A 26,161-nucleotide genomic window follows, 5' to 3' on the forward strand; every position below is an offset into this window, starting at 1 on the left:
GATGCTCTAAATTATTTCATCAGCAGCATGAACACTTATTAACACAGAAGAAAGCTGCAATTTTTTGGTCACTGTTTTGCCAGTAGCAGCATTTGAATCCTGAACAAAATCCATCTGAATCAGAGAAGATACTAATAGTCTGAGTTTTTAGGCTCTATTAATATTATTAAGTAAAAATTTATATGCACCTTTTAGAAAATATTCAGTCTCAGAAGATATTCCCTAATGATGTAAATGGGATATGATTCTCCTTAATTTAGTTAGCTAAACCTGAATCAAACACAAATATATTTAAAGCCATTGCAGACATTTAAGAATGCAATCACTCTAGGTACTCTTAACTACACCAGGCTCTGAAAATATGACACTAGGGGAAGACTGATTTTTTTTTCTTTTGATTGAAAATTAATTGAATTTCACTTTCTGTTACAGAATGACATTTTATATTAGGTCGTGTTTCACCACTAGTATGATTTATTAGACAAAAATTGGCCCATTTCACATAGTGTGTTCTGACTGAAATACTGCAGCTTTAGGACTACTGACAAAGCTACAAAGCAATCTTGATCTCAGTTTCAGTATATGCTCTGTATGTCTACAAAATCGCTTGTTTATTATAAATCTGCCAAAGCATCATTCAGATGGTATCCTCACATGGCAAATGTAGTAATTTCTACATCAACAGTAATAATTTGATAGGCCCAGTAGTATTTTTTTCAAGTTCATAACATTACTTTGCTGAACTTTTAGGCATATTTGATTAAAATATCACTCTTTAGATGTTAGACTTCTTAAAGGCAAATCCTACAAAGCATTTTTTTACTCCAGATTAAACTGATTTATTACTTTCAAATTTTACCAGAAAGGAAAAAAAACCCAAAATTGTAAAGTTAGGTATTTTCTGTGGGTAGAAAACGGGGTCACATTACTAGATACTGAGACTGGACTGGTGGAAATTCAAGGAAGTCTGACACATTTATGAAAGGTAAAAACTTTCAAATGCAATCAATCAAAAATGACTAAACAAATATGACTCCCCAGAAAGGCATTTATCCCAATTAATAAGGCAAACCAATAGTTAGTCACCTACTCAAATGACAGCTGTAAATCAAAGTGGGACTTGCCAATTCTCTCATGGGGTCAGCCTATGACCACCCATGAAAACTGCACTCTTTCATCTCCTTTCCAATTGGAAGGGCTGAGAAATGGCCACAGCTGTTCCAGGCAACCACAGCATCCTCAACACTTCGTGCCAGGACTGGCTGCCATCCACTGCCCCAAATGATCATGCAGTAAATAGGTCTATAAACCTATTAAAACTGCATAAATGTTATAACTTGTAATCTATATAAAATAAAAAATAAACAGGAAAGGATGTCTGAGAGCCAGCTTCTTCAGAGCAAAATGAAATGCTAAGTATGAGGTTTTCAAGTATTCCAGCTTTTTTTTTTTTTTCCCCCTCTTTTTCCTGTGCAGAGGAAGGTGGGAGGGCACAAGACTTAGGGCTGAACTGTTAAAAAGCCAGTTGGTGGTATTAAACTCTTGCTTCAGGATTTATAGGAAGGCAAAAAATTCACTCCAGGCTGAAATTTACTATTCCAGGCCTGGAATAGTTAAAAAAAAAAAAAAGTCATAAATATAAATGAAAATAATAAACAAACACAAACAGTGGTTTCAGATGATTTCTGGCATTTCTTCAACGCAGAAGTGGCTTTATTTTTTTTTTTTTATTTTGAATGAGATGTATCACTATGCATTTATCACTTTTCTAACTAAAATTGGGAACAGGTTATTTTACTAATTGATTCCCAATAAGTTACTATCACTGGATCACTTTTAAAGCTTTTCAGTATGAAGAGATATGATAGCTTTCAAAGGAATGTCAATGCTTTGACTTACACTCAAAAGCCAGGAAGTTAGGAGTGGAAATTTCATCTGTGAGCCACACAGATGTATGAAAACATTCAAAAAATTAACAACGTATGTTAAGGATGCAATGCCAGCCCCATTTTTATCCATAACTAGACTTCGTTAGTTTTGTGGGTTTAATATTGACATTTAAAAGTAAAAGCAACATAAGTTTTTGTGACTTAATTGACTGCTCCTTAAATAAAGAGATATTTCAGTATTTGCAGACTGCTAACATCTTTCCAAAATAAGCTGTGTGCTGGTGCTACTTTGCTCTATTTCCCTACCACCCTAAGGAGCCTTTATTCCTGATGGAAGTAATTTCTTTTGCTAAATCCTGCCTGTGAACGCTAACAAGACCATTTAAGTCCTAATAAACAGTGTCTCCTGGGAGACACTATTGTTAAAATAAAAACTGGAGCAAATTTTTAAAGTGAACCTTCTGCAACCATTAGAGAATGCAGGTCTTCAGAAGAAGAGAAAACTTGTTATAGCAGAGGGAACAAAAAGCCAAATGTAAGCAGAGAGCATATGCCAGCCACCTCAAGGGAGCAGAGGGGAGGTATAGAAAATTAACTACTGCTTTTCTACTTCTCACCAAAAGCACAAGCGGGCCATTTCAGGGGACTAACACACACAGAATCTGAAGATAAATACATGTCTACCTCATTACCTGAGAAGAGCCTTAAAGAGCACACTTCATTGGTGAATATTTCTGTGTCTCTATGAATAATCTCCTTTACCAAGAAGCAGGAGGTGCTTTCATGTGCGTGTGCAACATTTGCAACATGGACGTGTGTCGGTGTGGACGCTGCTCAGCTCTGTCTGAGAAGGAGGCCCCACAGTCTTTTGGCACAGGTTTTTACTGTAAAACCTAACAAACACTCTCGACAGCCAAAACACCTTGAGCTGCTTCTTATCGTGTTTCACAAGCTGAGTGGGTTTGGGTCTGGTCAATACATAGATGAGAGGTCATTATATGAACTTGCACTCTGCTGAAAACTTACAGCAATACTTAAAACCGTCGGGAAGTGGCGAGACATTGCCGTGAGGACATGCACCAACGTGACTGGGATCCAGGCAGCTCCTGGCTACGCCCAAGCCAAGACCAACAGCCCTGGGAAAGCCAAGATGAGCAGCATACCAAAAGGGAGGACAGTACGTGGAAAAGGGGGCTGCAAAGATTAGTGTGGTTTTCACTTTCTACGTTGAACAAGAATGACGAGAAGCTGTATGTGACAGACACTCTCTGCTGAGGAACATGTGTTCCATGGCACCTCACCAGCCTGTAGGGCATGATTCCTCTCTGGCATCTGAAGTGGCACCAACTTGGGCAGTGACAGTAATGCCAGGCACACTGCTGAGCCCTCACAAACTATCCAACAACTGAGACAGGAGATAATAAAAGGGAAACAGCCATTCGGAGAATTCCATGAATGAACTGGGTCAAAGCAATCCCATTTTATTTTTGACAAAGTATGGGTCTAAAGGAGGATGAGGACAAGGATTATTATATTTGGATTATAACAAACACAAGGTATAAGGCAACCTAAGGGAAAATAGCCTCTTGGTTTTCTCAATTACCACAACATACACATTTACCTGCATTCAAAGATGAACTAACAAGAGTTTTCTTGGAGTACAAATCAAAGAGGACTGCATGGAAGGAATAGAGCAATACTCGTCATTCTCAGTGGATGCAGTGGAGGGTATGCCTGTAGGGCTTGAAAGCTGTGTAGGCACCGTGAGGCTGAAATGTAGGACAATTTACATACTCTAAATTGTTTCCCTGAAACAAATCTTGCCTAACTACACTTGGTTACACCACCTTGCTAGTCAACTGCCATATGTACTTGTACTTGAGGGAAAAAGATTGGCATTGGCCAATGAAAGACACGTGAGCTGCATATCTGAAGTTACTCTGCAACCCCTACTGGGCTGCCTCTCCAGGCACTGCACCCACAGAAACTCAGCCATGGCATGATCTGAGCACCTCACCTACCCAAGTTAGAAAAAATCCTACGCCAAGTAAACACTGTGAAAAAAAATGTGGTTATCAGAAAAAGCTCAATGCTTACTTTAGGTCCAGAAAAACTTTTAAGATGAGAAAAATGGAATTTCTGGGCTGAGGCTGCTGAAATGCAATGCAGTAAATAGTAAATTTTTAAAGAAGTCTTAAAGAAAGAATATATGTTTTTTGCTACTAGGATGTTACAAATCCTAGCCTTGGAACAGGGGTCCAAAAAGGAACTTGGAACAGAGGGTGCAGAAAGTGGAAGCTGGTATTGTTTATATCCTGGCAGGCAGGACTTGCAGAAATGCAGCCATAACAAACTGATTCTCTTAACTGCAGGTAAAACAACATTCTGACTAACTTTAAAAGGTTGGAAAATATACAAATAATGAAATTATTATGGTAGACAGATGCTGAGTTTTTTTCTTTAGTATTTGATGGAACATGTTTCAAACAGTACCTCACTAGCCAATACTGCTGATGGATGTGCAAAGTTATACCACCTGACCACATCATGGATTAGACTTCTCAGGAGGAGCTGTACAAAAAGTAAACAAAAGAAGGAAGAAACTCCTTGCCATCTGCTGTAGCATGTCAAGGAAATGAATCAGTTTGTTTCAAACAGGAGATAATTAAGAAAATCTAAAATTTTCTGAATTATATTAGGACTTTTTCATTTAGCTTTTCTTGATGTGCTTCCTTTTTTCATGACCAGGGACATACTGAACAACCACTTCATTTCACAAGTTGCAGACAGAACATCTCAAGGACTGGTAAAATTTTTCCATTTTATCATTAATACTAAGACATGAAATAGCCTATATAAAAAACCGTGTGGTGTAACAGTTTTTCAGAGAATTGATGCTCAAGTGATTTCCTGCTAAGAATATATTGAACCTGTTTATTACAAATAGAATAGCCCCATTTCATGCATTTAACTTTTTAGAAGAAAATCCTGGTATTTAGTCTGAAGTGTACCAGAATTATCTGACAAGATCTCTACCTAAAGTAAATCAGACTGACTTAGGCCAAGAGGTCTGGTTCAGGATAGCAAGCAATTTTCAGCTACTCTAATCAGTGCAAAAAAATTCCCAGGACTTTTATACCCTGGAAAACCACTGGAATATTAGCTTTTGAAGGAAAGATAGATCCCTTTTTTCCTTTATTTCTTTTTGTGAACATAGTTTCCTAATGAAAGTAATTTCTATATGATGACAGCAGCAGAACATTCCTCCCTGACCACTTACACTTATGAATTCCAGTTTCCCCTCACCAAAAAAAGAGGGACAGGAATGGGGTAGGGAGAAGATACTGACCGCTTCTTTTAAATCTTTAACTGTACCACAGGCAGAGCTCTCCTGCTGATACATAAGGGGTCTTTTGCATATTTGACATTTCTGGTAAGGTTAGTTTCTTCACAAAATTTCAGCCGCAACATTTAAAGTTATCATCCTCTACTTTAGCAAAGAATTTGGAAACAAGTGCCCAAACACATTTTAGGGACTGCAGACCAAATGTAAAATAGCACAAAACTTTTCTGTTTTATTTTTCAGGGCTCTTCTTACCAGTGCCTCAGTATGTCTCCTGCTCTCCAAATGCCACAGAGCAGAACTGCTCCCTTTATTTGGGATTAATTAAAGAGTAGGTGCTTACCTGTAGGAGTACTACTGCGAAATGAAGAGGAGGGAGTGATTGGAGGTGTGACTGGAGGAGTAAGGCTTCCACTGCTGTGGCGAGGTGGAGTAGATACATTCCCACGGGACACTGTGCTTGACAAAGTCAAAGAGAGTTTTGGCTGAATCTTTTTCTTCAAGGACTCCTGCTCACGTCGAGCTGCATCAGTCATAAATCTAGAACAAGGACAATCACAAGGATGAGAGCTTTGAACCACTGTCTACCAGCAAGCTTTAAGGTAAAGATAAAGTATTTTTTGCCCTCAGTGACCCAATGGAGTTTCAAACTCAGCCATGGCAAGTTCTTCTGCAAACACAAATTTACAGAATACAAACTTCTCCATCAACAGCTTTATGTGTTCAACATCTGGGCCATTTCCTTCTGATTTCAATAAAACTTACATTAGATACTTGCATCATGTGCAAACACACAAGATTTTCAAACTCTAACCAGAGCTCAGCATTACAAACAATAATATAATGAATAATATACTCAGACTTTTACAGTAACTACATTCAATCACTCTGTGAAAAAGTAGCTGAGAAAAATGTTAGCAGCAAATGATCTTCAATTTGAAGGTCAAAGGGATAGAATTAACTACTTTGTGTAGATACATAATTTTCAATAGGATAATCACGTTCTTTTACTAAGGGTTTTAGACAATGTTGCCTGGCATAAAATATGTCTAATTAAATTGCAATTCCTCAAACCAGAGTTCCCAGCTCTTGAAAACCAAATGAGGTCTCTCTGCAGAGCTCTGTACAGTCTGCTGAAGGCCTTCCACAACTCAAGGTTCATCTCTGTGGGGTGCTGAGAGGGAATCCCACCAGCATGATGCAAGGTGTGCACCACACACAGTGCTGGAATTCCAGCAGTGCAACTTTCTGCATGGGATATCCCATCTGGAATAAAAGGTGCTTTTTTCGCTTGCATTCTGATTCCTTTCAAAAAGGAACAACTGAACTGAAAAAGATTGCTTTTATTCCAAGTATACACGAAGAGTTACACCAGAAGACCTGATGCTGCTTTAGCTGACATTCAAAGCATTGCTTTGTATTAACTCTCACACACTTGAAAAGAATGGGCTTCCCCCACAACAGGATCTCTGCCAGTCACACCTCATGACTTACCATCCAAGAGACATTTTAAACCTCTGTCTTTCCCCTCCACTACATATGGATATGCATTAATAATTGTGGATATTTTGAAGGATTCCTAAGACAGGCTAATGTAAATCACCTTGTCAGTACGGCCCTCTGTCCTTGAGGCTGAAGTACAAACTAGACCTGCCAGTGAATAAAAACAATATGCACTAACACATGATACAGAATAAAAGGTTAAGTACACCCAGGCATTTGTTTGACCATGGTCTCAAACTACTATGGCATAAAATTTTAGGTACCATTAGAGCAATAAAGATGCATCCTGTCTGTCCACACCATGAAGCCATTAATAAGTGGATCTTTGCCATGATAAGTAGCATCAACACACAGGTATTAATAAACAGGTATGTGATATGACAGCTTATCTTCTTTGAACTGAGACAACAATACATCATGTCAAGCCCAGATGTGGCATTTTTATGAAGCTAATATTTAAAATGCAGATATTCATAGTAAGAATTGAGTGTTAAATTTCTCTTCTTCAACCAAGGGTGCAGATGATATTGACAAAACAGTCCTCAAATGGAAGTCTAAATTTCATTCAAGAAAATATAAGTAAAATGATCTTAATAAAGTGGTCATTCAGTACACATTTGCTTTCCTCTAACTAGGAAATGTCTCATTCACTATTTTTGCAATTTCTACTATGATGTATGCTTGCTTCTGGATGGGAAGCCTTATTCCTTAAGAAAATGTTATGGTAACATTATAAATCCTTAAAAACTTGGAAGATAACTTCAACTGTGAGATATTAAAAGCAGCAGCATGAAAGTTGCTCTTTAGTAAACTCAGCCACAAATAACAATGTTAAAATAATATTGAGTTAAAGCCACTCTGGTTGAAGTCCATAAAAATCAGGAAAATGTGAAGTTATAACTGAAACTTCTCCCTGTCCTCTTAACTCATTCCCATTTGGGCTAAGCATGTAAAGTATATTCCAAAATGTCATTTGTTGTCTACACTGTGAACCTGAGAGAAATGGAAGGCAGAGCCTGTTGAGAAGTTCAGTTTCCAATATCTCACGTATGGAATTAACCCTTCCAGATCCAAACAGTCCCATACATGTTTGCTGAAGCACTGGCAGTGCTGTGGGTTTGAAAATGAAACTTGTCTAAATGGATTAAAAGGAAACATTTTTCAGTATTTTAACTGAAATGCAGTGTTATACATGTGTCTGACTATAGCAGTGTTCTTCAAAGCTTAAATATAAGCATTGTAATGATGGATATAGAATGACATTTCCAACTAAGTCTTTAATTTTCATGTTGGAAGTCCATTATGGTTGCAACATCAAGTGTTTACGAATGAAACATGTTGGAATTAGGGCTGAACACTGGTCTCTAAATTACATGCCTGCATGCAATTTTCCCTGCCTCATTTAAATGCACAAGATGTCTGGGAAACAGGAAATGAACTGTAACTAAAAAAGGCTGCTGTAAGACCACTTGGGTTAAATCCCATCTTTTCGATAGTCTGTCTCACCATCTTCAGACCCATCTCTTTTCTGAGCAAAGCTACTTCTGCCATTTTCAAATTATTATCGACATAACCCTCCCCCTCTAGTTCCACCACTGTGCGCATTTCAGTCACCTTTTCTGTTGCATGTGATTTTGTTTACACCTCATAATCCTCCCTCCCTCAAACCAATACATCATGTAGGTGCAGTGAAACAAGGAGGATCATTCAGCTCCCAGCCATTCATTGACCCTGTTTTGAAAGGCATGGGGTTTGTGTGCTTTCTTGCCAACAGTTCATAACATCAGGCAGGAGCAAACTCTTTCTAAAGAAATGTCTTCTACACCCGTTTTTTCTTTCTTCACCCTTTCAACCTTCCTAATTATTCAAGTCCCTGCTCCAGAAAAAGTAGGTGCAGTGATTTCTGAATCAAGTGCTTGCAGCAACTTTAATAAACATGAGCAAAATATAGTTTTCCCCCCTCGTCTCATTCCCTGGAATGGTTCAAGTATTTTTATTGAAACTTTCCCAAGAAATTCAGCCTGAAGGAGACACCCAGCATGGAAAATTTCAGCCCAAACAGATGAATGTTGGCAACATAAGCAACTGAAACAGTCATATAATGGAAAGTGTTGCACAACGTTTCATATAGGTGGCAATATAACACAAACAGCCTTAGCTCTTGTTACCAACACAAAACGCTGAGGCTATGCTCAAATTAAAAAAAAAGCATTTTCCAAACAAACCTTTTCCAGTGTTTCTAAGACTTGTCAGCCCCAAAAGCTTTGGAGTCAAGAATGACCAGAACATAGTCTTAGAGATTTCCTTGTGCTGTTAGCGTGCACTGCCTCAGGATCGTGTGTGACTCAAGTGATGATGTCAGCCAGTTTATCATCAAACCTATGCTACACACAATGCTATGGCAGTTTAAGAGCCCTGGACTCATACACCCAGACTGAGGGTAAGGTTTTATAAAAATGAGCTGCAGGTAAACTGAAAAGGAAAAAAAAGAACCCAGGTTACTCTTCAGAACGCATATTCCTAATAGTTCTCCTCAGAGCATAAAGTACCCTTTCCTCCTCTTCCTCACTGCTAAATCTTGCTGATGCAGGAAGTCAGCTGCTTGGGCCAGCCCTGTTTCCATGTCCACAGACATTCACACTGACAGCGAAGAAGGTGCATCACAGCTACCTGGTTGGATTTGAATATGAATTTGCTACATTCCTAGTCTCTCAAACATACAGCAACAGAAGATGGGTCACAATCACAAATCTGCTGTTCTCCAGTTACTGCGTACACATGGAAGAGAAGGGAGGGGGATTATTCTGAGTTTGCATAACAAGCAGGTTACACCATCCAGAGAATGAAGCCCAGCACTGCTCCTACTACCTGACAGTAACAAATATACCCTGTCCTCTGCCATACCACTGCCAACCAGTACTAGCCCACAGCAAGGAAAGACAGCAGAACAGAATTAGTTCTGACCTTTTCTCATTACCAGATAATTATGGAAAAACATTTATAGTAGCATTCAAGTCATATTTATGTTTGGCTAACCTGCCCTGGGAAAGCCTGTCACCTTTACCAGAATGTGAGAACATGCTGAGCTTCCATCACTTGTATTTCAGCAGACTGCTCCTTAGCCTGACACTTGTTCAACTTCAAGATTGACTGGGAAGAGGAGAAAAAAAAATCCATGGTGCTCTATTACAGATTTATGCTGCCATGTGGTAGTTATTATATTTAGATAAAAAGTGGTCAGATTTACTTGACAGATGGGGCACACACTAGCTTGCTATCTACGAAATTACATACATGCATGAAAGTCACACATTAATTCTCTTGCTATTCTTTACACCCACCAGACCAAGGTCCTTGCTGTATCTGTTTTCTCCCCTCAATCTTTTCCCACTTTTGCCTCAAGATGTTTATGCTATTCTTTGTCTGTGCTGTACCACGAGAATTAAGGAGGCGGAGGTGGTAATTTTAGCTTTCAGTCCTCTTCATCATATTAGCAGTGTTCAGGGAAAAAAAAAAGGCTAGGATGGAAAGTACTTCTTGTTGTACGGTATTTTAAAACCTCAGGAGATCTCTACTTTGAAGAGGGATTAGGAGAATCCACTTCTCAAAGGATGACCCTTTTCAGTAGGACAGGACTCCGTGGACTCCTCAAGTCAGGAGCTGTCCCCCATACATTTTACTTTATCTTTTCTTGTAAAGGCAGAAATGTGGTTTGACTTAACCAATGCCAGAAAGAACAGATAATTGCCAAGCTGAACTAGTATTAGGTTAAGGAAAAATCTGGTGAAATCTAAATGGTGGGAGTTCAGCAGTACTTGTTCACGGACAAGTTCATAGATTTGGGCTGTCTTGTTTCCTGGAAAGGATGAAAGGCTTTTCTCAGCTGAACCTGAACAACACTGAGCCAAAACAAAGAATCAATATCCCCAGTAATGTCTTGCCACACGATTTATGTGATCATGAGGAAAAAAATGTATGAGCAAGTTTTAGACTAACCATTAACTCAAATACTTTGAAGAACACCCTTGAGCACTTTCACATATCATTTAGAAAAACCCTTACAAGAAACATCAGTGTGAAAAACCCCCATTAAAACCATGCATAATCCCCCACATGCCTTCATGCTATTTAGAGTACAGACTATTTGCATAGTGCTGAAGTACATGATTCATACAAAATCCCCTTTGGATGGTCTTGCTTTTTTTCTAATTTCACAAAAAACGTAACAAGTAGGGAAGAAACAGCCCAAAATAATAATCCCTTCCCCTTCCCAACTATTCTCTCAAACCTGTATTGGATTTCACAACAGGCACTAACCAGATCAAACAGATCATTAAAGGGCATTTCTAAGTATCTGGAAAGAACTCTTCCAGCCCAGTATTTATGGCAGAATCACCTCACATCTGCGTAGGACTTCAGCGTGCTCATTCACTGAGATCAGCTCTTAGAAGGGAATTCAGTGTTCATTCTCAGTGCCAGTTGTATTCAGACTCATCTATTGAAAACTTTTCCTATATCCTAAATATGGAATATTTATGACAAACTGATGAGTATCTTAGACAGATAGGACAGAATCAGATTTCCTTTTATTATTAGCCTTAGGGATAATTAATCGCTAGTACAATTCTTTCATTTCCATTTTTCAACCAGTTCTCTCAAGATGTAAAACTGTTACTGCTACGAAATCAGCTATAGTTTTATATCTTAAGCCGATGTAGCAGAGATTATTAGGCTGCACATGTACCTTAAAAATTTTAAATTGCATTTCTGCCTCTTCACTGAAAGACTCAAACACAACATTCAATCACACTCATTGCTGTCAGGAGATTCAAGGCTGCAACCTTAGAAAATCTGCTAAATATGAGCAAGAGTTCAGCAGGTTTACTTTAGTTGTCTGCTCTTCACACATTCTTAAAAGATACAGTAAGACACAATAAAATATTCATCAAGGAGGTATTTTGTGCTTCTAGAGTCGAAAATTGATTCAGAAGATTGAGTAATTTCATATCTAAATGTGTAAATGCAGATGACGGACAGTGATATGCCAAATAATCTATTACCACTCAAACAGAACAAAAATAACCAAATCACATAATTGCCTAGAGCATCTGTTTTCTCACTGTTAATCAATACAAGGCAGTGTTAAAAGCAATGGAAAGAAATTTAGTATCTCTCTTGATTTTGGGAATACACAGAAACATCAGTGTGAATTACACTTCACACTTTGGTTAATAGAAATACCAAACACTGAACATAAGCCCTAGCTTTCCATTTTATAATTATTTACTATATTATATGTCATATATTTAATGCTTATGATATTAAATATATGGGTTTTAATATTTTATCTTTGGAAAGGAGCACTTTTTCATCTTTTTGGTTTTTTCTTTAATCTGTTTTCTTTTTCTTCTCTTTTATTATGCTTACAATTATTTTTCTATATCTTCTTTTCAAGAAGCACCAAAATAATATTTAATTTAAAATTAAAACCAACCAAACATGAATCAGTGTTGTATGTTCAGCCCATCACAAAAATAGCTGTTTACTTAAAATTCAAGTGTAGGAATTATTTTTTTGGGTTTTATTTTTAGATTACATGGTACTTTTGCCTCTTCTTTCTTGAATTTAGGTAATACAGCAAATGAAAAATTGAGGGCTGCATTTTATTTTATATTCTTTTTAAATAGTCAGGAAAAATGCACACTGGATAAATAACATTTGATCAGTAACACAATCAGGGCAGTTGCAGTCTTATTTTAGACATTTAATTCTGTCTAATAAAAATAATAAATATTTTTACTAGTTTTAATAATAGTTCATTACTTATTCCCTTGACTGATGATGGGGACTCAAGGAGAAGCCCATGCTGTCTTTCTGATGTTCTTAAAATAAATAAAAAAAAAAGACATTTCAGTGTTTAAAAGGAAAAAAAAATAGAGCTCACAAAAATTCAAGAGAGCAACCGTAATTTTCAAAACATTAGAAACATACTGCTAGTTCTCTTCCTTTCCCCTCCCACACCCTCCCTAGTTTTTTCCACCCTGTCTTGAAGTAAATGAGTGAGTTTCAGAACTCAGCTGCACCTTCAAAATTCTGTGACTTCCATGGAGTGAGAGGCAATAGCTGAGCAGAAGAGATACTTGAAGGAGGTAATTAGCAGGAAGGCAGCAACCACTTGATACAGTTTGGCGTGATATTTTCACCTCTTCTACAAATGCAGAGAGTTTAAAAAGTCATGATAACCCTCACGTCTCATGGAAATGCACATTATGCTGTCTTCTGCCTCGACATCAACTTATTGCTTATCAAACTCATCCCAGAGTTTTGCCACTGGTAAAAAAGAAGCATTTGGATGGTGTAAAACACTTGCAGAGTTTCTTGCAGTTGGGGCAGATTTTGAAGATGCTGCAGGAAAGCCCTGCCTTTAGCATAATGTAGCAGTTCTTATTTCAGAAATCTCCTCCCTGCACTCACTAAGTGGCTTATTGGGACATACATCAGCCTTGGCTTTGCTCGCAGCCACTAATGAACCAAGCAGCCCTCGCCTGCTGCTAACAACAGATACTTTATGCATTATTGCCAATTAATCGTTGAATATAAAGTCATGAATCCTTACATTTCAGTTCATACTCTTGTTAATATATAGGAATAATGTAATGTCACACAGCCATAAAATGTTACAGAGACCGAAATGAGAATCCTAGCAGACATAAATAATGTGGCATGAAAAGCAACTTCTTCATTTAAAGTATTTTTAAACCACATAATTTAAAAAATGCACAGTTTTAAAATTTGCATCATAGAAACAAAACCCCCAAATTATTTTTCTTAGTATGACTAACACAATCTCAGAGGAAAGAATACTGATAGCATCTTTTCACCAATACTCTAACTTAACCTATCAGTTATTAAATATTTAAAATACTGTTATTTCACATTTTATGACTTACCAGACTACTCTAAGCTTTCACATGAATGAAATGCAAATTCTTGAAAGCAGAGTAAAAATTTAAATTTTACTTTAGAGAAAGTGCAGGGGTAATACATTGTGTGTGCCTTCTTATTTGTAGAAATTATAAACTTTAATAAATTACTAATGTCTTTGGAAAAAATGGAATTAAGCTGCCTGTAGAATAAAAAACAAAGGGTCTGTATGTCCTAAATCTGACTTGAATCCCAAAATAGTTCTTATGTGGGACTAAGTAGCTTACAAGCCCTGCTCTGGCTCTCTGCACAGGCTGCAGTACTGTCAGATCGCCTAGTTCCAGTAGCACGTTTTATGTTCAGATGTGCTTAACGTAAATTACAGTATTTTTTCCATTACTGGTCCACCCTCTTTCCTTCTTGAAGAGCTTATTGTAACTATTTACGTAAAAACAATTTCCTTCAGTGAGCCCTACAGAGAAGTAGATCTGTGTACGCATGACACACGCTTTTACTGTCGGACTCGGTTTCATTTTATTGATGCCTCAAGGACTTTTAGCTTTAAGAAGCAGGGAGCTGAAATGTCAGATATTTTATTCTTATAATGTTCCATTTATGTCGAGCTATTCTTGTATCATTCCATGCTAAGTTCTCTTGAGAATTCAAGTCAACACCCAAAGACAGATTCATCATGCAAGAATTTAAAAATAGATATTATCACAAAGCATTGCTTTTTAACTCTAAGGATGTCTAATATCAAGCTGCATAAATAAAACAATCTTCAGGATTTTACACAGTATTAATCAAACACATTAACCAACAGATTTTTCAGTCTTTCAGAAATGTATCACATACACAATGTCTGCACTGGCTCTTCCAGGCAGCAAGCAATCCAGAATGCCCATTCAACATAAATACAGCAAAATAAAACTGATAATAAGATGCATAATAAATTAATCTCTAAAACGTATGGATGCAGTTTTTTCTTTCAAAAACAGAGACACCAAAGTCACAATGCATTCACAGTTTGATTTTTAAAGAAACTAAATCCATTTGTGAAAACACTGGATTCTTGAACATGATTCTCCAGTTGAGAAAGAGCATTCAGCTCAAAGATGCTCTCCCAAGCTTAAAATGCAAGTGTGATTTTGATGGAGAAACATTTTTTGAAACTGATTTATAAATCTGTATTCAGAGGACTGGGTGGGGCAAAGCTTATAATGGAAAATTGCAGCAATCTTAACATTAGGAATGTGAAATGTCTGGTCTTAATAAACCAAGTTTTCAGGCATCATGAGTTATTTGAAAGGATGATAGCAACTTACAAACAATTCAGCCCCATTAAAATGGCGAATTGAACATTCCCAATTCTTCAGACTCTGCTGCAATGAGTCACACGTCTATAAAATAGCCAACAAGAAAGATTCCTCTTTGAAGGTAACAAAGTTCAGGTGAAGATAGACAAGGAAAAGTGGAGAAGGAAGAAGATGACCATCACATGTGAGTTTGCTCTTTCACACAAATGGAATAACGAACTCTCATTTCGGTAATTATGTGCTATTTAAACAAAATGTACTTTTCTGCACTTTAAGCTGATTTGACTGACAAAAGTTAATAGTTCATTACGTAATCGTCATTGTTTTAGCAGTTTGGGTAGGGGGAAGTACCTAAGAACTAAGAATAGCTCCTGAGATCCTATTATTCACCTGTGAGGTATAAAAGCAGAACACTGATTTGCATTTGAAAATTTTGTCCCTGTGAGTCTCGCAGTGTGCTATTGCACCAGACCCAGGCACGTATGGGAGTGCAGCAAATCCCCCAGTTTTGTTCAGTCTAACAGGAAACCATTCCCTTGCATCCCTCACTGGCAGCCACCCTCCCACCTCCAGCTCGAGTGACCTGATGAAACCAGCAAAACCCTGCTAGGATGCAGAAGAAAAGAACTGACATCTGAATAACAATGCACTGCTTCTCAGGCAGACAGCAGGGAAGTTCCTTCAGCCCTGTTTGATCTGCTTTGCTGGCGTTATTGCAGAAAGCTGGTTTTTCATTAGGTAAGGAAAAAAAAACAACCCCAAAGTTGTGATGCAGCCTAAGTGAGGTTACAAACGCAGCCTAACACAATGAATGAAGAGAAAATAGATGGTGTAATACAGAAAGGCCCAAGACTTGCAAGTGGAAAAAAGTAAAAATTACTATTTTAATTAATTTCCTAATGTAAAACACAGCTGTAGTAATGTTGGCAAATATCACCTGCCTGTTTTAAGTTTGTTAAATTAAATCATGCTCTGTAATTGGGTCTTAACATACAAAAGTATGTTTTATTTACTTTTTATTACAATATCAGTATTTTAACTTTCAGTTTGCTTGTGCAAAAGCTTTATAAATTACTTGAATCACTTAAATCTGAATACTATAATCTGCAGTTACAATGTACCAGTTTGAGTTTCAACAATTAAATGCCTTTTTTGTGGACTCCCGCTGCTATGTGAACTAGCTGTAGGCTATTAAAATAATGAGTCCGGACTGAGTCATCTGATCTCAGCCTTGGTGCAAAGCCTGAGGAAAAGGACTTAGCCCACAATTCCTAGTCTGTTTACCAGACTAAGACCAGACTGTTGGAAGCGTTACCCCAGCACTCCCTTCCCCCCCGCCCCGGCACTTGGCCGGGGGAAACGCGGTGTCACAGAGCCCTCTGCAGGCAGCGCCCGCCCCGCCCCGCATCCCGCATCCCTCATCCCATCCTGCTGCCCCCTGCATCACTGCCCATCCCCATCACCCCGCATCCCTCATCCCATCCTGCTGTCCCCTGCATCACTGCCCATCCCCATCACCCCGCATCCCTCATCCCATCCTGCTGTCCCCTGCATCACTGCCCATCCCCATCACCCCGCATCCCTCATCCCATCCTGCTGTCCCCTGCATCACTGCCCATCCCCATCACCCCGCATCCCTCATCCCATCCTGCTGCCCCCTGCATCACTGTCCATCCCCATCACCCCGCATCCCTCATCCCATCCTGCTGCCCCACATCACTGTCCATCCCATCACAGCTCCCTGTCCCACCCCACCACCCCAAAACAAGTCACCTACATACTCACCCCTTTATGAAGTGTGGCTTCTTCCAGAAAGGCTCAGAAAAGTAGGCCAAATTAAGGTGGAAAAGTACTCATCACAGGATGGCAGAAAACCCATGCCAACAGAATTTGGGGTGCCCTGAAGATCTCATTTTTTCCAAGTGTGGGTTTATGATGTCAGATGACACAAGGGAAGGGAACTCAGTGAACTAAATAGGTCTCCTCAGCTTGCATGCCACAGAAATACCTTGGCTACACCAAGGATGCTTCAGATTACAATTTGGCCTCATGAAACCCCATAAATGTGGAATTCTCTGCCAGTGAGAATAATGAGGAACAAAACCTAAAGTCTTCCCCTACTTCACAGAAACAGAATCATAGAATGGATGAGGTTGGAAGCAATTATTTGGTCCCATCTCCCTGCTTAAGCAGGGTCATCCTACAGCAAGCAGCACAGGATGGTGTCCAGACAGTTCTTGGATACCTCCAGTGAGGGAGACTCTGCAACCTGGCAATCTCCCTGGCCAGTCTGTTCCAGTGCTCAGTCACTCACACAGTAAGGAAATTCTTCCTCATATTCAGTGGCATTTCCTGTACATCAGTTTCTGCCCATTGCCTCTTGTCCTAAACCATCCACACCTTCAGAGAAACACCACCAGCAGCACTTGGCACAAAGGGAACGGGAAAATCACCTGTCCTCTCACACCCTTCAGAGGAATCCAAAAGCGCCATCATTCACTTTTATTTCCAACAACACAAAATGCATCTTCCTACAATGTCGGTGTATAAAATACAGAAACACACGGCATGTGCACATGGTGCTGTCTAAAGCAATACCTATCTCAGGCTGAACTCCAGCTAGTGTCCAGGGACTGCTGTAATCTGCACTAGTTTTAAGTTGGTTTGTGTGCCAGACTGTTTTATTTATCTACCTCCTTGATATTTCTGCAGTTTTTGATCCTGTATGAGCAGGTAAAGGGAAAACAATTAAATTGAGAACTTTCTCTAATGAATCTCCACAGCTCCTTTAGTAATTTACCATCATCATTTCTACTTACCGCTCTGGAAAAGACCTGCCCTCTACCTTTTACACTTTTGTTCTTTACACTCCAATCACGTTTACAGGCATTATCACTCCACAGCAGCATTTCTGCCTTGTTCTCCACCAACAACTCTGTTACACCCAAGAGACAGGAGGCATATTCTCTGCATTACCAGTGTCATTCACAACTCCTTTTCACTGTGGGTCCTTCTGATCTCTGCCCTCTCTGTTCCATACCTCTCCAGCTTAGGTCTTCTGCCCTGATTAGGAGTCCAGGTCCTGAATTTAAGGAGCACTGCATTACTGCTTGTACATGTGTTCATCTATATCTATATATACACACACACACAGAGATTTATGAATACACATACATCTATCGCGTGCATACATATGAATTAAATACATGTTTGTATATTAAATATATATGTGTATTCTTTTTCATTTTAACTGCCAAGTGAAAAAGTTCTTTTGAGGGCCAAAATAATTAAATAATGAAGTTTTAAAAAAATGTGTGGCCAAGACAGTATGACTTTTGGGGAGCTGTTACTCAGGCAGCACATACCTAACAGGATTCAGCATACACAATAGAATTAGCAGTTTGTGCAATTCCTGACGGCTCTCTACGGTAAACCCTGATGAAAGAATCTGTTTTGAGAAGTGGACCACAGCACTCAGACAGACAGAAAAGGTTCCAACCCGTCCTGTAATTTTCAGGTTTTGAAACATTGTTTCAACTCTAGACAAGTTTGCAAATACACCTTGAGAACATCTTAAAAACTCAAAACCCAGAAAGTAAGGAAAGAGAAATGTAACTATTAATTAAGATTTAAAATAACCATAATCAAGTGTGGTAGTGTCTGACGTGAATTTTGAATTTCTGAGGTTGTCAATAATGAGGCACAATGCCACACATGCAAAACACTGACTTGCATCCCTTTCTGCTTCTGAAAATATTGCTAAACAGATGGAATGTGGCAGATAAATTTTAGCAACAGCCTGAAAACACCACTACTTCAGTCAGTGCCTAAGCTGCTATGCCACATCTTGTAACACATACCCAAATTTCAGTTTTATTTCAACAACCTGCAAAAACGCAGTCTAAGAAAATGCTTTAAATGCAAACTTCTGCTCATCCTATGCAGATCCTAAACCACACCAACAACCTCAGTGCAAATATTAGCCACATTAGCTGGTCTGACCAACTACAGGGACTGGAAACCTCCGTCCCTCTAAACACAGTGGTTCCCACGAGTGTATGCTCAGCTGTTCCGTAATGGTCTACAAAATTACATTAAACAGCACTTCATTAGAAGCCAGAGGGTAAAATTTGCTCTATTATGGACTAGGAAAATAGTGAGTGTTGATTCTGGTCTGCAAAACTGCCATGCTAGAGAACCACTGTCTGGGCTGAAAGGCACATGGCCAAGGTTTTTTCCCATTTCTGCCCCGAGCATCAGACACCAATCCGTATGAGGGCATTTCTCAGCTGTTCGCCTCACCTAAAACCCTGACTTGGGCCAAGCAGCCCCTTGGCAAGGGGCAGCTCTCTCACATCAGCAACACCATGTAGAAAGAGAGAGCTAAAAGGCTCAGACAGTTAAATAACTTTCTGTTGCTTGCTGGTCACAAAAACTTCACAAACTTTCCTTTACCTATTAGCATAGTAATCTCTTTGGAGATGACTTCAAAAAAATCTTTGGCATATTGATTTCCAGATTTAATTTTGCTCACAGGGGCTAAAAAGCTATTAAAACCTTCCCACTCTCCTTTCTGCTCTGTCCATCTTCCAAGTCTGCTTTGGCATATTCCTACCACATAAACTACCCACCAAATACTGAGACTAAAGAGATGTCCTTTTCTATTTTCCCCAAAACCTATGCACTGATGTCAATGGAAGTCAATAATGGCTACCCTTAACACTTTTAATCCATCAGTCAACATCTGTGGTAAAAAGCTTAAAAACTTTCAATATAATGCACTGACACAAAACACTTTGCTTCTTGCAAATCTTTACACAGGAGTTTTTAATCTTCAAATAATTTAATTCTCAAAAGTGTTTCCAAAGCTATTTTGAAGGCCAGCTCCTTAAAATAAATTTTTTCCTACATTTCTCTATTTATCAGTCAAACAAACTGTTTTATTAATAGTATCAAGGCAGACCTCAGATCATGGTTCAGAATGGATTTCCAAAACCTATTTTATATAGAAATTATGAAATACAATGAAAACAAATATTACACAATTTTTCCTGGAGCTGACTTCCTAGAATCCCTGAAAGACAGTTCTAACAGTCTTTCACAGTGGAGGGGGACAAAGAACCTTTTCAAAGGAAGAAGGATTATTCTTTTTTTAACACCTGCAAATGCAAAAGTTGTCTGATGATCTGCCTCCTCTTAATCATTATCTTTTTCCTTCAATGCTAGTGTCCTTTTCCTATCCAAACTAATTTTATAATATATTTTTTCATTTATGGAAGACAATTTTTACTTTAACTGTCAAATCTTTATAATAAACTCTCAACAGGACTAAACAATATAGGAACAGTGCTTTGCAACAAATTTTACTCAATAACTTTTAAGGCTACTAGGATTTTCTGGATGCTCAAGTAAGCTTGCCCCTTGCTGCAGATTGCCTTCTCTTGAAGGGAAGAATTCTTAAATAGCCCTCGTATGGCATTTTCCTATGTGAATTGCTGTAAACTCTCAAATATAATCAAGTGAAATACTTAAAACTCCTCTCCACTCTCTGAGTAACTCATCTCTATTGTGCTGCATTAATTGAGAGGAAAGAGCAAGAAAATCCTATATGCAGGCTCTGTATCTTTTTGAAAATAGGAGGCTCATAAAGGCCTGAATTTTAAAAGGCTAAATTTGAATTTAATAAAAATATTAAATTTAATGTCAACTATGAAAATGAGAGTAATAAAAGTTATTAACTAAAATGCAAAAAAATCCCAAAACAACAAACACCCAAAACCAAAACTACAGTAATTTTGATATTTGTCTGAAAGCTCTATTACTCCCTTAAAAACAAACAGATCCAGTCACTTTCCAAAAGTTGTTGAATACTTATTGCAAAGCTGTAAAACAATTGACTCTCGCAACCCTAGCTAAGATTTTCAGATTTATCAGAAATTAGGATGGATCTTGCTGAACATACTCCTAAGCCGAATCATTCTTTCTCCTAGCGGTGTTGAAAGACTAAATAGATGCAATATTTTCCTTTGCTTTTGCTGAAAATTACTGTAAAGCTCCAAAAACTTTAAAAAACCCAAAAATGAAAAAACAAACTACCACTGAGAAATATGTATTTGCAGTAAAAAAACTGTGACATTTAGCACCAAAAGTTAACCCTCCCTCAATCCCCAAGTTAACTTCTTCCTTCCCCCTTAGGTAATAAACTTCACAGTGATACAGCCTGATCTGTTTGCAGGGGTGACATAGCAGCCACTTGCTGGAGCTGCTGCTCAGCACCATTTTTATCCTCATCTCCCACTGCCACTGGAATAATTGAAAACACTTGCATGAGGTGCTCAGGAACTTCCAAAATCAAATACGTCAGCAGCGAGCTTCAGCGCTGCTCGAATCCTGCAACGCAGTGAAATGAAACCATTGGGGTCACCCCGGCTCTTGAGTGGGAGCCAAGGTGAGTGGAATGAGATGGGAGTGCTGCCACGAAAGGGCTCGATACTAAGGCTGTTCACATTCTTGTCAGCAGCAACTCCAAACAGCCCATGGCAACCTGGTGGGACAAGAAGCTGCAAAGATGGATCAGAATGTGCAGACTGGGCAGGATAGGGAAGTTAGGAGGAGTTAAGGTCCTTAAGGATGAAGAAGGGTTAGTTAAAACTCAGCTACTACACTGAAAGCTCAGAAATAGATAAGAAATTAAGAAATTTCTGTTAAGAAATAGATAAAATTACGTTCTGTTTCCAAAGAGATCCCTATACCTGTCCTTTAATTATCATTAAGGCATTGCCTTAATCTCTCATTAAAAACGTGTGTACCCATGAGCTCAGTGAGAAAACTCTCTAGACCATGATCCCTTGACTCTCCCAGTACCTCCCCAGCTGGAGAGGAGCATCTCTGACCTGAAACTGCACAACTGAAGAACATTTTGGTACACTGTGTGCCTCAGTGTACCACACTGCCAAGGGAATGGCAGCTGCCCAAGAGCTGGCACAGCATGTGGGGCTGCAGTCCCAGCACACCTCCAGACTGCTCCCCCAGACTCACAGGCTATTGCTGCAAATTCTTATGCACCAGAATGTATTTTCAACACCACCAATGCCTTCCTCATTTAAAACATGGGAGAGGACAGGTGATAAGGATTAAGAGAAAGAGAAAATAAAGTTTTTTCAGCACAGCGAGGAAAGCCACACCACAGTCTCACGATTTAATGGCAGAAACATGAACATGGAAAGAATAAAATTTAAAGCTAACTCTGTGAGAAAAGAACCAAACCCCCTGAACACTAACCCTCCTGTCCCCCAACCCACACAACTTGTAAGAGTGGAGGAGGGAAGCTACTCACAGTAATATTGGCAGTGATGAGCAGGAAAAGAGCTAATGGAAGAAACAGAACACTTCAATCAGCCATGACATCAGGCTATCAAAAACAATCTGGCTGTTATCACATTAAAAATCCATTCAAGTAAGCAAATAAAAAATAAAGATCAGAACAGAAAGCTCAAGACTCAATTTACCAATGGATTAATGACTATCACGCTAATGATAGTTCCCAGCTAATGCTGGGAACACTCTAGAAAAACAATCTATGCAAGCTAAAACATTATTATCCATAATAATTGGTTCACTACTGAGAATGCTGTCTCTCTGCCAAAATCTAGTGCTAAACCAGATAGACATGCTCTGTTCATTTTCTTTCCAAGAGTTAATGCAGTGGTTGACTTGTCTTCTTAAACCTTTGGCTATCACAGCAAATTAGAAATTAGAAAATAACTCTTCATAATTTTTACCCATTAAAAAAAGGAGTCTTCTCCAGAGCACACAAACACCACAACAGCCACAAAAGCTCTTAACTTTTCAAAGAGAAAATTAATGATCATTCACTATGGATTATAAACATACATAAAGGCCCTTCAATTGAAATAAACAGAGGGGTAACATTATCTAATGGGTGGGAATTGGAAACATTCTGGCTTCAAATTAAAAACCCCAACACCTAGTTGACAATAAGGAAGATTTACCAAGTGAAATTAAGTATTTCATTTGGCTTCAAATCAATATTGGATGTTTTTCTAGAATAAACTCATTGCATCAAATTACAAGTTACAGGGTTCTGACTTGTGCGAGTTCTCACCCGTGAGAGTTCTCACTCTATATTCACTTCTGCTGCAAAAGCGTACAATTCCTCTGCAGACGTGGGTGAGGGCACTTCCTTGCCTGTGCTATGTCTAGGTAATCATAATGATCCATTCTGTACTAGCAAGAACTTTGTAAACCTTGATACAGATGTAATTTATCAGGGGCCTGTTCACAGCTTTTAATTGTGATTATCTCTCATCAGCCATTTGAGAGGGCTGATACTCCACAAGATGAGCAGGAAAAAACATCTGCACATTTGGGAAGAACTGCCTTCCATCAGCTACTGAGATCAAGTTAACCTTTCCAAGTCTCCACCAAGTCATCTCCATGCAATACACATAAACCTCCTCATCCATCTCTCCAGCCCACTGTACTTCACTCACCTCATCTTGCTGGTTTCCTCCACTGATATTGCCCTTGATGCAGGGAGAAGGGATTAATTTGGCTGGTCTGGACTATCTCCTTGAGAAGCACCTCTCTCCTCCACTGATTAAAGAGGGAGGCAGTTCAGCCTTGCCTTGTCAGCCTAATCCCTTTTTTTCTGTGACCACCTTCTCAGAATCAGCTACCAGACACTTATCAACAAGATACCACTGAGCAGACTAGCAATCTTTCACATCATGGTTCTCTACATTAGCAGTCCCCTCCACATCCCCTTCAATTATTAGTACAAAATTTTGAGTCAATCTGCCAGGGAAATTGTACAGCAGAGGTAAGGTAGGATGGGGAAACCTGAAATTCACAAATAACTTTTCAGGTAAAGAATACAGATGACAAGCAGCATGTGACACCACTCCTGAGAATCTACAGAGTTGGCCTCTGAAGGTATGTGCTGCTGGAACATAGCTTATCCCAAGAGACCACAAGTAAAAACTACTTTCCTGCTATCAGCTACTTAGGGTAAAGAAATTCCATAACTGTACAGAGGCCACATGTCTGTGCTTCAGGCAAATTTCAGAGAACTTCCCTCAGCACGGAAGACATACAGTAAGAATTTTTGTTCCAATTTGCTAAATTGAAGACCATAAAAGGTGTATAATATCAATACACAGTTGTCTTCATACGGTGATTCTTCATTGCCATTGAAAGACTCTGCTGTCACTGTAAAAACTAACATTAATAATTAAAGCAATGGAGACGTTTCTAGGTGCAAAACCTAGCCTTTTAAGAAACACGAAGAATAGTTGCTTCTGTGGTGGTTTTGTTCCACTTTTCTTTTTCTTTCAATTGAAAAACTGGGGATAATCAAGACAAATGGCTCACAGTACCATAAAGTTTTACCTCCCCATATGTCCTATTTATTTCGACTTTGAAATAAAGTGCTTTCAAATATTCTGCCTATTTCACCATGCTGTTCTTAGTTTTGCAATTCTTAGTCAAGGAAATGAACATCACTTAGAAACAAGTAACTACATGTGGGTATAAACAGCTGAATCAGAACGTACTTTTCCCACTCCTCTGTCATCATTGTCCAGGAACTGATGAAACAGCCCACAACGGTTTCTGTGTTGGGATAATCATCACTTCTGGGTCTATAATTTACGATCTCACTGTATTCTTTAAAAAAAATAATAAAAAAAAATTTAAAACTAGGACATGCAGAACTCTGATGAGTGCAGGGGGGGAGGACTAATTTGAAATTTGTTATAAAGGTCAAGCTGAATCTGGGGAATTCTGAGTTTCTTCTCACATTCACCAGCGAAACAGAGGCACACCTCTTACAGTGTGAGAGATGTCAGTGCAGAAAAAGAGGCAACTAATTTCATGTTCACTGGAAGAAACCTCTGCTAATATCTCAAACAAAACTAGTTTCTATTTTATTTACTTGCAGGTGAGACTGCAACACAAGAATGCATCCAAATATCTCTTCTCTACTCGTTGAACTCAAATAGGGAATGCTCTCTAACTGTGCTGCAGAAACACAGCAGGGGAAGGCAACACCAAGTTAAAATAAGCAATCCCAACCAAACTCAGGGATAACTTGCCCACTGTTTTGTAAATTTTTTTCAGAAGTAACTAATTCAGCTGAGTTTTCGGGTGTACCTGCTAGCCTGACATACACGCCAGTGCCTTTTTGTATTGTGCTCATAAAACCTGATGCATTCTCCTCGTTTATTTATACAGTTCTAGGTTTTCTCTGGCTCCTCAGTAGAGCACTTCTCATCTAGAAACCCACTGCCTGTATAAGCAAAGACAACAAAGTTTACACCAAAAACCCCACTACCTTCAATGGCAACAAACTTACTGCCCAAATAACAAGCTGTTTTGGGAAATTCCTGGGCCTTCGAGTCACGACTTGCATTGTATTAACAATGTATCTGCAGTGCTTAGCATCATCATTTTACTGCTAAGTCATAACAGAATCTAAAAAGAATAACTTGATTTATCTTTCCAATATTAATGGGATTACTTATATATTTAACAGTTAAAGACATTTTCTTCAGGTCTTTCCTAAGTTGAAGGCTCTCTATTTTCCCTTACAAAACAGTCTTCTGCCACTATTTTTTGTATACTTGCAACTGCTAAACAATTACATGAAAATATAATTGCTAAGGTGCCTTAAGACTAGAATAAACACATTATTAACAATATTTTATTTAGCAATAGTCATATTTTTCTTAACATTTACAGAAATCTTGAATCATGGCATATTAATGAATTTTATTTGAATTCACAAGTTGCAGAAGATGTCTTCTATCAAACTGAAGTCCAAATTTATTGCTGGAAATCCTTTGCAATTTGTGCTCTGATGAAAAATAAACCAATTCTAATGCAGCCTGCTCTAAGTACATTTTAGCCTGATCCACTACAACAGATTTTATTTGGCTCTCAAATTTTAAGCTTTTGCACTTTCAGGACTTGATTATTCTCATATGTTATAAATTGCATCTGGAGCTAGGCAATGGTTTATCCGTTTTCAGATCCCAAGTTCCTTCTCCACTTGCTCACATGGTCCTCCACTTAGCCAAAAACATTGCAGGGTCCTTGGCATTGCCTAGGTAATTGGGCTGGCAAAACCAAAATCCATTTAAGAAACCCCAAAACCATTAATCCTT

General features: G+C 38.6%; 1 protein-coding gene across 1 annotated transcript in view; it reads right to left on the minus strand.

Moving 5' to 3' along the window:
• Nucleotides 1-26,161, minus strand: part of JAZF1 (JAZF zinc finger 1) — an 89,299-nt gene that overhangs the window by 24,066 nt on the left and 39,072 nt on the right. The window contains 1 exon segment of the mRNA XM_041466223.1: nt 5,576-5,772. Coding sequence (XP_041322157.1) covers nt 5,576-5,772 — 197 coding nt within the window.

The sequence above is a fragment of the Pyrgilauda ruficollis genome, unplaced genomic scaffold (genome assembly GCF_017590135.1).
Source record: "Pyrgilauda ruficollis isolate IOZ18807 unplaced genomic scaffold, ASM1759013v1 scaffold2, whole genome shotgun sequence".
Taxonomy (NCBI): Eukaryota; Metazoa; Chordata; class Aves; order Passeriformes; family Passeridae; genus Pyrgilauda; species Pyrgilauda ruficollis.